This window comes from Neolamprologus multifasciatus, chromosome 7 (genome assembly GCF_963576455.1).
Source record: "Neolamprologus multifasciatus chromosome 7, fNeoMul1.2, whole genome shotgun sequence".
In the NCBI taxonomy this organism is placed as follows: domain Eukaryota; kingdom Metazoa; phylum Chordata; class Actinopteri; order Cichliformes; family Cichlidae; genus Neolamprologus; species Neolamprologus multifasciatus.
Genome location: NC_140445.1, coordinates 38,359,063 through 38,371,902, shown reverse-complemented (window position 1 = coordinate 38,371,902; position 12,840 = coordinate 38,359,063). Strand labels below are relative to the sequence as shown.

The window sequence follows — 12,840 nt, the reverse complement described above, 5'->3', positions numbered from 1 at the left end:
CAAACCATCTGACCATCTGTCCAACTGACAGATGGTCAGATGGACAGATGGTTGACTACACTACACACTAACTACACAAGACAACACACTAACTTTAGACTCCAAACACGCTAAACGTCGCAAATCTCTCACATCTCAAAACACCGCCTTCACTCCTAAAACTTCCCCCTTTCCTAAACAACTAAATGCCATGTTGCCATATCATTTTTTAATTGGTCGACATGGTACATTTTTCGACCAATGGGAAAAGGTGGGGGTGTTTTGGTTTTGTTTTTGCTCACAGGCGTTGAGTGCTTTCGAGCGTTTTCCTTATAAAATGCAGTTTTTACCATTTCCTCCCGCAGTAAATATAAACAACGATAGTATTCAGGAAGAAAACCAAACATTGCATATATTTTTATCATAACTCTGGTTTTACGTGGCCTATCAACACAATTTAAAAACTGGTATAGAGATCGACAGACCACGTGACTTTCGCGCATTGCTTTGTGGGTACCCGTGGCAACAAAATCAAAACACTGCATCAAGCACTAGCATTTCCAGCACCGGTAATCATTAATTCTGCTGTTTTAATCCCTACTTGCATTTTATTTGCCCCAAAAACAGTTATGTACAAAATGACGGAGAACACGGCAGGTCCGTACAAAGACAGACTTAACGAAAAGGCAAAAAAGTAGGAGGAAAAAATCAAAGGAGTGAAAGGGTCAGACCCATACGAGCATACAGAGTGGAGTAAGGACGTTAGCGTGCTGCCCAACTTTCATCACGGACATATTTATTATTATATGGTCCTGAGTGTGAGTGCATACACTCACAAATGTATCTCCTGTACAGGCCAACGCAATCTATTTGTCGTTTCAGGTTGTAGTATTACACAACATTTTCAGGTCTAATAGAAATAAAATAAGTGTTTCGTAATTCATTCCATTTATTGTCTTTATTTATAACTGGCATTATTGTTTCATTCTATTATAAAATCTTACAAGAAAAAGGCAAAATTGTATTCCATTGTGCTTTATTAGCTGCTTTGGTGAAAAACAAATCAACAATGCAAAAAAACCTCCATTGCAAAACAACATACTGTAAAAACAGTTATTCATCGCTTTATTGCTTTAATACAACACTTGGGCACATATATGCGGGACGTTTCGTGGCTGTTTTGATATCGCTCTCTCTCTTAACCGATCAAATCTCGATGTGGTAGCAGCTTTAAACTCGGTATGACCCAGGTTGATAGAGGCTTCCCAATCTGGATCGCATTCCAGCCTTTTGTAGGCTGGTTTTCCTACAAAACACAACAAACATTAGCCCGCAAAGCCACAGTGAACAAAGCAGCATAGCGCAACGAATTCAATTCCAATCAATATAAGACTTATTTGTAACCTACATCAACAATTATGTTATGATAAATTATGTAATAACTACAACAAAAGACTTACCTTTGTGGAAATGCTTGGAGCAGACTAACATGTGAGCTGGAGTGTTCTGGGATGTTATATTTGGTCTTTGAATTGCTGCAATCCAGGCCATCCGTCGGCTCTTTGTTACTTCGGAAACATGGCTTGAACAATTTCTCTTCCACGACATAATCCGATAAAAAACAATCTCTTTACCCGTCGGCTTCCCGTGGCTGTCTTGCGACCGGCTATTGCAGTTAATAATACTACAGTTTCTTGCCATTTTTTGTGTTTCTTTTTATCGCTGTGTAACTGATTTCATGTGAAAGCTATTAAAACCCGATTCTTTGATCCCCATGATAGAACAGAGAAAACCCGACTCAGAGTGGTCAAAACATTTATAGTTCTTTATTCAATCATCTTCCGGAAGAGAGAGCCCTGCACAGCCCAACGCCAGTTGCAGGATCTCTAACATTAGAAGCTAAGAATGTCTCACATATAGGTGTTATTTTGGTACTTTACACGTCACACAATTTCGATACAAACAACTCCTTATATGGTACAAGTTCCTCTTTTCTGTCTGGCTTCCAGTATTTATTAATATGCTTGTATAGCTCTACACTAACTTCCTGTTTTTCAGTCTGGCTGAGCACTTAGTTTATGAGTCAAAAGTGGCCTTGCTTTACAAATCTTCATTATTAAAGTACATAAAACAATATAATCAGAAAATAAGCACTAAGAATATATTGCATGACAAAGCCTGCGTGCGCTAGTACCGCTTGCCACTCGTTCCCAGTATCCTTTGCGGTTTTACCCCTGAATGACGTCACATTTTCAATCTCTATAAAGTCCACACTTTTTCTGTCAATTGTTCCCTCTGTCCTGCTCACATCTCCAATGGTTGTACACATTGTCATTAACGTGGCTTCACTCCACATCAGCCGCTTTGCTAGCTAAAACACCGGTGTCGGCACATAAGGACGCTGTCATAGCCTGTCGATGATGTTGATTAGCTGCGTATATACGAATGTGAATCGTATCATTGGCTGGAGCAGCCACTTACTGACTCACACTGCAAATAAGAATGAACTGTTAACGTATTTATTTTAATTTCAATTCAGGTTAGGTTTTTTGTGTGTGTGTGCAACGCAGATTTTCTGTGCGCACAGACCGTGCCAACAGTGCGCGATTGTGCATGCACGCAGCTTAGAGGGAACATTGGTCTGAACTGCTTGTGGAATATAGGAACATCATCTCGCTGAAACCAAGACCGTCCCTGAAAACGACACCTGAGGGTCAGTACATGTCGTTCCTAAATCTGTATTATTGTGGCATTTGCACATGTTCAGGTTACCCTGCCATGTGCACTAATGCCCCCCAAATACCTTTAGGGATGCTGACTTTGCACTGATTGGATGGTCTTGCTCCTCTTCAGCCTGTAGGATCCATGATTTCCAGCAGAGTCTGAGACTCTAATTGGTCAGAGGAGAGGAGAGGTTACCCCTAAGCCTACATCCATCATAGATGAGCTCAGGCTCAGAGAAGACAGACGTGTTTGCTCTATTTGTTCTTTATGTTCTTTATGTGGTGGAGTTTGAACCTCACGTGTGGATGCACGGATGAGCTGTAGTCCCTGCTGATGGTATTCAGAGTTTTATGATCTCACGCAGAGATTTCACCACAGAATCATCTCTGAGGACCTGAACATCACCAACATCCAAGCTGTGCAGCCCGGTCCCTGTGTGCAGACATTTCTCTCGATCCTTTGAACCTTTTCAAGAGATTTTGACCCATAAACAAACAAATCCAAATAATTCAAATTCTTCTCAAATTGTTGAATTATTTGTCCACGTATTTTGTAACAGAATCATAAACATGTTCTCATCTTTACTTCTGAAACAACTTTTTGTATCTTGAGTCTCTAATTAACCTCACTAGTTGGCAGATGTCCCAAACAGCTGCCCCTCCAAGTATTACACGACTTTCACAGTCTTGTTGTAACATGTTGCTAATTGAAAATGAAAACTAAAATAAAAAAGTTTCTGTATGTCATATCTTTTCTTTTAAATGCATTTCTAAAGTGATCATTCATTTGTGTAACTTACATTTTGTACATCATCCAGAGTATTTTAGAAATAAATGTTTGCAACATGCAGATGCAGAAAAGAAAATCTCAAAAATGAGATGAAGAGAATAACTTGCTCACATTTTGGAAATGTTTTAAAGACCTTACTGCATTACTCAAAGTGTGACTTAGTGCCAGTCAAGCAGGAACGAGGATTTTCCAGTGAAGTCTGTTTTGGCGTTGGGTGTTCTTTGATCTGATACCATCAGTTGTGGTTTGGCTGCTGCATATTACGGATTGCAGAGCAAAAGGAAAACATTTCAACTCAACAAACCACTGCGACTAGTTAAAGCACTTTAACTACAGTTTTTCGAGTGACTAAGGTAAGACCCAACGGTTTAACCTTAACATTTCAGATTAATTCATTCATTCATAATTAACCCATAAAAGCAAAGATTGAACAGAGCTCAAATTTAAATAGTTACAAAAGTTTTTAAAGATTTTAATTTAATGTTGTTTGCTCAATGATATGACTTCAAATGCATATGCAGGGCTGGGTAATAAATGGGATCATAATAAAAATGTTTATATAAACTGACAATCAAACTGAAATGTGCTTAAAATACTGATGAAGCTTGTCACAAAGGCTTGTTTGTGGTTGTTACCTGATTTAACATCTGATATTTTTAAAACTAATGAAACAGCATTTCGTGTATATTTGATGCTTCTTGGTTACAGTTTATGGTTCATGTGGCTGCTTTTTTCCCCTCTTAGACTTTAAATGATCTCTAAGTGATCTTTCTCATCAGCATGTTGTCATCCTTTAAACATGCGAACAGCATTTTCTGTGCATGATTTGGAAATATTAAAGATGATATTGACCTGATTTATTGCAGAAAGGATTAAATAAATCATTTTATTTTTTTTGTTGCCCAGCCCTACAACTATGTACTTACTATATGCTAAATCAGTATAGATGCATGCATCTATAACACCTAATATCTTGTTTGTTGGTAGTAACCTGCATTACTGATGCAGTGAACAGAAACAAAGGTTATGCAACTTTTGGAAAAACTGGTGAATCCATTCCTGTTCCAAAATATTTTTGGTTAAAAATGTAAATTTTAGATTAATTATAAAAAGTTATTGATATAAAAATCAAGAACAGACAGGTTACAGTTTGTATGACCAGTCTGCAGTTAATCACCTACAGAGAGTTTCTCCGCCAATGATGAAGGATCACTTAAAGTGAGCTTTTACACATCGCCGAGCAGTCAGGATGTTTGTAGAGGCAAAACATAAAAGCTAGAAGACGACGAAGTCTTCTTCAAAAAGCTCAAACATGCGATTCATGCCCTGCCGCCACAGTGAAAAGTCAACAAATAGAGGGATCAACTCCAAAATCCATCAAAGAACTCATAAAGAGGGGTAAACTCATTCCCAGAGTGTTTTTAAATGTGCACTAACTGATGCAATAATAATAATTAATATTCATTAATATTTTAATATATTAGGGGCTTGTATCAAAGTGCAGGTGAGGAGGCATGATGGGAAGACATCATGGTTTCAGTAAAAAACAAAACAAAATCCCAACATCAGCTCTACACACTGAAAAATGAAGTGGTCCAGTACAGGAGTGAGACCAGCTGGAAGTAAAGTGACACGAAAGTAGTAGAAATACTGCCAGTTGTTTTTAGCTGCTCTGTGACTTCTGTGTCCACAGATGTTTCAAACTGAAGCCAGGGCGGTTCTTAAGAATGTGGGAGCCGATGCAGAACTCATCTCTAATAACAACTTAAATAACAAGATGGATCTGCTGACTCTGGTCAAAGTCAGTGAGGGAAGATTCTGGCCCATACCAAAGTACAAGCCCATGGAGTTCAGCTTGTCTGAGCTGGCCGAGCTTGAGGAGGAAGAAGACCTGTGTAAAGGTGTGTAACCACACACACACACACACACACACACACACACACACACACACACACACACTTGGGCATTTGGTCCCCATAAGGGACTGTTGGTCCCCACAAGTATAATAGCATTTCAATTTTCTGTCACCACAAAGACATCTAAACATGTCCACTCAGAACACCCAACATACTCATGTGATGCTCCTTCCAGATTATAAGGAGGAGGTCTTGGTGAAGGATTTCACGACTACTATGGAGACAAAGGGGAGTGGAGAAATTGGTGGGGGAGATGATATTGTGGGTAAAGCCAAAATTGAGGCAACTGGTGATACCGTGGATGGACTGGAACAACCTGTGAGCATTATAAAAAAGAAAGCCGACGTTAAAAAACTGAGGACCAAGTTCAGTGGCAGGTAAGTGTCCGTCTCTCTGCTCGAGTTCAGCAGCAGACTTTCTGTAAACATGGAGATAACTTCCAGGCCTGCATTCTTTCTTTTGTCCAGCAGGGGGCAACTTCAAAAGGCTGATCAGATAAGATTAGATTAAATTAGATTAGATTAGCCTTTATTGTCTTGGGTGACATTTATCTTGGACAAACACGAGATATAATTGGCAAAATGTAATATCAGGTAACACACATACAATTTCACCATCACCTAAAGAAAATTTGTACCCAAATAACTCAGGGTTTTGTTTTGTTTTTTTCTGTGGGCATTGACTCATACTCTTTATAAAGGATATGATTGATATCCTCAGAGATTTTCAGACCCTTCTTTATCACTGGCTCTTGAAATACTGGAGGGCAGGCTCGGGGAGCATGCCAATTATCTTCTCACCCCTTTTAGTCAAATTTTGAAATTGGGAACTGAACTTAGCAGAAATGTTACCAAACCGTGTAGTTACACCATAACAGATAATGGACTCTTAAGCTTTCTTAGAAAGTAATCTGTGAACACACAATCCACATATGATGAACCTGCTGTATCTGACAGTCCAGGTAAACACCTAAATACTTAAACATGTCACTAGTTCAACCTTCTCTCCAATAATTCATCATGGTTATCATCACGTAGTTATTTGTATGTTGCTCCCACAGCCCTCTGTGACTCCTGTACGTATAACCTCAGCGTGTATAATATTAGGATTAACTTTTACTTACGTTTATCTTGTAATTAAAAACACCACATACCATCTGTGCATCCTGTACTTTGCCAACAGTTCCTAACCTGTTTCCCTCTCTTGGTGCTTTCTGTTTCCAGGAAAATAAAGAAGGAAAACATGGAGTTACTGGGACTGAAGGACAATGACAAACTGACTTTTGTTTACCAGAAAGTTTACAACAGCGGGCCTGTCAAGATGATTCGAAAGTCTAACAAGAGTGGGTCCATCTCAGCCTCCTGTCAAAAGATGCTGCATGTTCTTATAAAGGTGAGTGAATCTGACGTTTATCTGTGAAAGCGGAACTTTGATGGTATGAGGTGATTAAATATGTACTGTATTGGAATAGAGCCAAACTAATTTAACCTGAAACCACAACAAGCCATCAGAGAAAGTGAAAAGTTCTGTATGGGCTCTACAGAGAATCAGCTCATCTATGAACACCTGAAAGTGTATATTTACTCCCCTTTTCTTAGTCTTAAAGTGTATATTTTTTGTTGTTCTTTTGCACTAAATGGAACTGAAGCCTTGTTGTCTCATCTCTGCTATATACTGTACTATATGTAGCAGAGATGACAATAAAGTTTACAGCTGACACCAGAGGGCCAAAGCCCCAGCACCTGGTTGAAGTGCACCAGGACCCAGGCAGACCAGCCAGAGCGCTGCCTGGACTGACTACAGTGCCCCACATGGGACTGCAGGAGTGCATGGCACCGTAAAAGGCTAATAATGCACTGATAATATAATTATGAGCTCAATGGGACTGTCAGTGGATGCTGGTGGCAAACTCCAAGGCAAGTGCACAAGTCATCCTCAAATGTGGAATATACCAGGGCGATGCAACTCCCTGAGACCATCAGCCATCCCCAGGACATTGAACTGTAAGCTAGGAGTGAGCAATATATTGACTCACTGATTCTATGAGCTTTAATGATAGTCCCAAGGCTCTGCTAATGGCAGCGCAATAACAGCAGCAGATCGAGAGAGACTAGAGTCTATTGTTCTTGTTTTTTGTTTCTGAATGCTGTATAAAGCAACGAGTATTCACCACAGAAACAAACAGTTTCTCCACAATCCTGATTTTAATGTATTTAATGTTGTGTGATTAAGACGTTGTTCTAGCACTCTTCCGATCTGTCTGAGGAACAAACCCACGTTTCTGTATGACACAGTAGATCCAACATCGTGTTATTTGTATTCAGGGCAACAAGAAGGAGGTGACGAGCTTCACTGTGCCGGAAAACTCCACCTTTGGTTTTGGCCTCATGGAGCTAAAGATGGATGATGAGAAGCTGAGTAAGAGTACATGACTGTGTTTAATATTTCCGAGTAGATTTAGTGTGTTTTCCTGTTACTGAATGTAACGATGTCTCTTGTCTCATCTTAGAAATCACATGTGAACCCTTTACTCATAAAACAGGTTTATTCGGTAGGTTGATTCTGTTGTTGAAGGTTTTGCTTCTTCATTTGTAAATGTTAGATTTAGTTTTGATTCCATGTTTGTCTGGATCTTTACTTTTGGGAGGCGTGAATGATTAAATCAAGTTTGACAGAGTTTATCAGACCCTGTGCTGTTTTTCCTTTTGTGGCTTGAATCATTCTGAGGTTTGTTTCCAGGTCTGTTTGCCAACGATGCCATCAACTCCAAAGAGATGCTGCATAAAGTGAAAGAAGGTGTGTGTGTGTGTGGGGGGGGGGGGGGGGGGAGGGGGGGAGGTTTAGGTTGAGGTTGTGCAGACATATTGATGTGTCTTTAACACATCCCTTTTTTCCGCCATTGGATGTGGGAGGATTATGGAGAAAAGTGAAAAAGAACCCAAACACACAGGCCAAGAGACCAGCTGGATACTGCTGGTCGCAAGGGAAAAATAAGTATTGGTTGTACTGGTTGCAAGTGGTTAATGGAGGTTATTGACAGGTGCTGGGAAAATGACTGCAGCCACACAGCCATATAGTCTGTGACCCCATGGCAACAGTTACTAAGGCTAAATGTGTATTCTTCAAATGGTTGGCAAAAACCGCGTGATTGCTTTGGTCCTAGCATACTGCTGTGGTCATGTGTAGTTTGTGTGGCTCTGACCTGTGTACTAACACTGACTGCTGTGAAACTGAAAATCACAAACTGGAAACAGACAGTATATTCCAACTATTCCAATACTATAGTATTCCAACTATAGTATGGAAAACCACCATCTGCAACATAAACAGAGGCAGTAACAGGGACTCCCAAAGTCCCTGCCCCTCCTACTGCAGGAGGGAAAATCTAAATATTTATTTTGATCGAAGGTCATTCAGGTTTGTCTGGTGAGATACACATGCATGAAATGTTTGAGTGACGAGTCGTGTTTTACTCAGAGAAGTGTTAAATAAAACTGAAATCATGAGACATAAAACCTGATTATGTTTTACTTATTTTAATAAATAATTTGATGTGTGCTGGGATTTGACATTGAGACCTGATGCTTAATAAACTGGTTTCTATGGTTCCAATAAAAAGCTGCTTTCATTTACTGAAAGGTATGATAGGTGCTGCTTCTGTGTTTGCTGCAGAACTGGAGACGAAGGATCATCTTCTGCTGCCGCTCGGAGATCTTCCCGAGTCAACCCGTCGCGATCTGCTGAAGAAGCTCAGCGAGCTTGCTGAGGACGGAGATACTCTCTCTCTGCTGGAACATACAGTAAGAAGAATATTCAGAGTCTGGTGTGTGCTTCTCCGAAGGTTCAACCCTCATTGACATCTTCATCAGTTACTGCAGCCTGGTCAGCTTACACTGAGATAAACATCGGCGTTGCAGGTTTTTAAAAACGTGTTGGATATTTCAGTTTATTTTAAAAATACACTTCCTTGTCATCTTAACAGTTTTTTCTTCTTTTTATCTGAAGCCAAATCAGTCCTGCTGGCTGGTCTTTATGATGTTAAACTAAGCACAGAGGTAGTTCAGGGAGACACAACCAAGCTGCCCAAAGTTTCTGCAGGCCACTTTGTAACCCAACGCCACCCCACCTGCTGTCTTCCATGTGTGCTCGAACAGTTCTGCTGATCATTAACGCTGTTAATAAAAAGGGAAACATCAATTATCAGAGGAAAAAGTGATACTGAAACAAAATAATCTTAAAACCTGTTTGAAACTACAACTTCTATGACTACAACCCAACAACAACAACAACAACAACAACAACAACAATAATAATAATAATAATAATAATAATCCTCTGCTCCTCTCAGCTGGACCAGTGCACTAAAGGAACCTCTGAGCACGTTCTGTCTGAGGCTGTCTCCTCCTTCATGGACCTTCTTGATATCTCAAACATCTCCAGTGCTGTGAAGGATGCCGTTCACCTGTTGGTCAGCACGTTGGACAGTAAGTCAGCTGACATGCTCTGAGACATTTATTCCATCCAGTAACATGTAGATCTTCCACATCAGGTGTGGTATGTGAGCTGGAGGTGGTGGGGCTGAGATAAAAGTGCTCAGGTGTGATTTGGGAGTGTGTTGGAGCTCAGCTCACAGTTTTATTGACACATCTGAAGCACAGTGTTTCAGCTCGTCACATCATCATCAAACTTTGTCTTTCTTCTTCATGTTTGAGCAGCTCTGCCAGACGAAGTGCTGCCAATTCTGACCCGCTGCAGTCCAGATACTCTGAGAGTCCTCAACCAGCTGGTGGGTCCATTCACTCATTCATCTGCATTCATCTACATGCTCCTCCCAAAAGCCTCATCACACCTTATTCCACACAAGTGCTTGCTGTAAGAATATGTGCAGAACGTGGTTGGGCTTCCTGAATTAAGCAAGTGAACATTTACAGTGATTTTACAGACCCTGCTACACTTAACAGCACAGCACCAGCAGCTCCGCCCACTATCAGCAGCCTGTGGGCGGAGTCTTCCTCATGTTTGAATCTGATCAGACAACAGCTCCCTCTCTGCTTCTCCAGGTGGATGGTCTGAAGGACGGTCGGGCCAAACTCCCAGAGTCCCTGCCCGTCCCCCTGCAGGAGGAAGGGGAGCTCCGCTGGGCGGCCGAGTTCATCTGTTTGAATGATCAGAAGCTGAAAGAGTTGAGTGACGGCTGGGACCGGCCCGAGCTGCCCCCAGAGGTTCTGCTGGAGGTTCTGTGCCTCGCTGTGCAGGGACTCAGCCTGATGCAGCCCACAACAAACCCTTAATGTCAGCTGCTGTGATCGTTGTTAACCTGTTTTCACAGCAGCTGATTTTATAAAGCTTCAAAGCAGGTAACCTCAGTACCTACAGCTGGGTTGATTCCAGCTTTTGTGTTGCAGCGTTTCTGTGCCTTTATTGTCTTTCCCAGGAGCAAAATGACTTTAATTTGTAATAACAATAATAATAATAATAATAATAATTTACTTCATGATTCTTGTCATTTATTGGTTTTGTTGCAGTCTTTGTTTATAGTTCCTATTCCCTCCTGTGTTCCCCATCTCTGTCTCCACGTTTTAATATTCTGAATGTGAATTTATTATTCTCCTTGTTCTAAATTAAAGCTTTATAATTCACTGAAAAGAGCGAGTGGAGCCTTTAAATCTAAGAAAAAAAATTACAAGAACCCCTAAAAACACATAAATGACAGCAGATAAGGATCAGCGCCGAGGTAATGACACTGATATTCAGAGAAAGGTTGTAATTCAAAAATAATTAGGAAAGTAATTTAAAAAAAATCAATGTTCACAAAAAAACCCTTTTTTTCTATTAAAGTTTGTACATTTGTATATGTAGTTTAAAAATCTCATCTTGTTAAAGGTTGTATGTTATTACTGATCTAAAATCTGAAGGTGTTTCTGAGTTATGAGTAGTGTGAGTTGTGAAACAGCATGTGTCAGAATAGAGAGGTGGTGTAATAATTATGTATATGTATGGGGAAACAATTAAATGACGAGAGTCTAAAAGAATTTAATACAAAAGAACTATTTACAATAAATAAAAATACAATAAATAAAAAATAAGAAAATAAAATAGTTTGCTTAGAGACTGACTGACTGAAGTGAGTTCTTCATAAGTCTGCCATTTTAACAGCCAGGCCACACGTTACCCTCACTGTAACCACCAATAAACTGACTGTGTAGGCCTGGGCAACTCCCTTTACACCCTGTTGTATCCCACCAGGCACCATGTCTATCCATCTTTCCCACAAAACAGTATGTCTCCCTGCTCATTACCAACAATAGTTTCCATATTAATCATATATATTTATACAACTACTTGCAGGCGACTTAAACAGGATGGTTAAAAGAGGAAGAACCCAAACAACATAGTACAGGTCACGTGACCCCAAAGCAGGACAGCAGCCCGCTATTTAACACCAGGAATGACATGCCTCACCTCCAGCTTTGTGGTCTGAAACAGTGTGTAATCGATCCCTTAATTGATTAACTTAGGGACATGGATATTCTAGGTACTTTCAATGAGGAGAAGAGGAACAAGAAAACTAGAACACCTCCTTATGCTGTCTTATAGAGAACACTCTATGACATTTATTACAACACAACACATAACAGTCTCATCAGCAACTTCAATAATATGCAGAATGCAGAACACTTATGAGACAAAAACCCAATATAATCCCCCCTTCAATCAGTCAGTTCAGTTTCCATATTAGTATTAGTCCATTTATGTCTCTTGTCACAGTTCTACCTCCACCAACCACTCTGGCTTAGTGAAGAAAGGAAAAAAAGTAAAATATGGTGTTGAAGTAAAAAAGAATAATAATAAAATAAATTCAGAGCTCTGAGAAAAACTTTGTTAATCTACCCGGGTAGTGTGTGTGTGTGTGGATAAGCCCAGTGCTTATCTGCAAAGATGAGTAAAATCCTCGTTCGCCGTCCTTCTGGGTGGAGCGATACGTCTCTGGAAAAAGCCCCACTGGATTCGCCTTCCAATCGCCGATCGAGTATCCAGTAACTGTCTCTCGCACTATGTCCTGTTGAGAATAGATTCCTTGATATAGATCAGAGTTAAAGAGAATATAGTTTGTGATTGCTTGCAACATTATAATATTGCGGTTAATGAGTGTAAGAATACAAATAGAAAAAAAGGCCTTGGATGGGAACAAAGAACTGAGGTGCAGGGCAGAAGGACAATCAACCCCCACCCCCAGGGCATGAAGCAAGAGTTACTGAGGGTGAGGGGCAGACAAAGGGCAAACGGACACTACCTTAAAAGGAGGTGGGGGTCAGGGTGTTACCAGAGGTTATAACTGTAACTGTTGTGTGGAGTTCTTTAGATCAGCCTTTAGCATAGGACTGCATAGGAATGCAGTGTGCTGATCTCCAGATGCATCTGTAAGAATAAT

General features: G+C 40.3%; 1 protein-coding gene across 1 annotated transcript; it reads left to right on the top strand.

Annotated features, from left to right (window-relative positions):
* The first annotated feature begins 3,657 nt into the window (after positions 1 to 3,657).
* On the top strand, positions 3,658 to 11,412 carry LOC146514801 (uncharacterized). Its single transcript, XM_085168093.1, has 11 exons — positions 3,658 to 3,845; positions 5,186 to 5,393; positions 5,584 to 5,785; positions 6,632 to 6,800; positions 7,733 to 7,826; positions 7,918 to 7,959; positions 8,148 to 8,204; positions 9,081 to 9,208; positions 9,757 to 9,892; positions 10,124 to 10,194; positions 10,469 to 11,412. The coding sequence occupies exons 2-11, from the start codon at positions 5,186 to 5,188 to the stop codon at positions 10,697 to 10,699; spliced, it is 1,338 nt and encodes a 445-aa protein (XP_085024219.1). The 5' UTR covers positions 3,658 to 3,845; the 3' UTR covers positions 10,700 to 11,412.
* Positions 11,413 to 12,840: the final 1,428 nt, after the last annotated feature.

What these genes read in the sequence shown, in the direction of transcription:
- LOC146514801 (XM_085168093.1), top strand. Translation starts at nt 5,186, where the DNA reads ATGTTTCAAACTGAAGCCAGGGCGGTTCTTAAGAATGTGGGAGCCGAT. An exon ending in TCATAAAACAGGTTTATTCG is followed by an intron (nt 7,960 to 8,147) that starts GTAGGTTGATTC and finishes GTTTGTTTCCAG; the next exon opens with GTCTGTTTGCCAACGATGCC. An exon ending in GTTGGTCAGCACGTTGGACA is followed by an intron (nt 9,893 to 10,123) that starts GTAAGTCAGCTG and finishes ATGTTTGAGCAG; the next exon opens with CTCTGCCAGACGAAGTGCTG.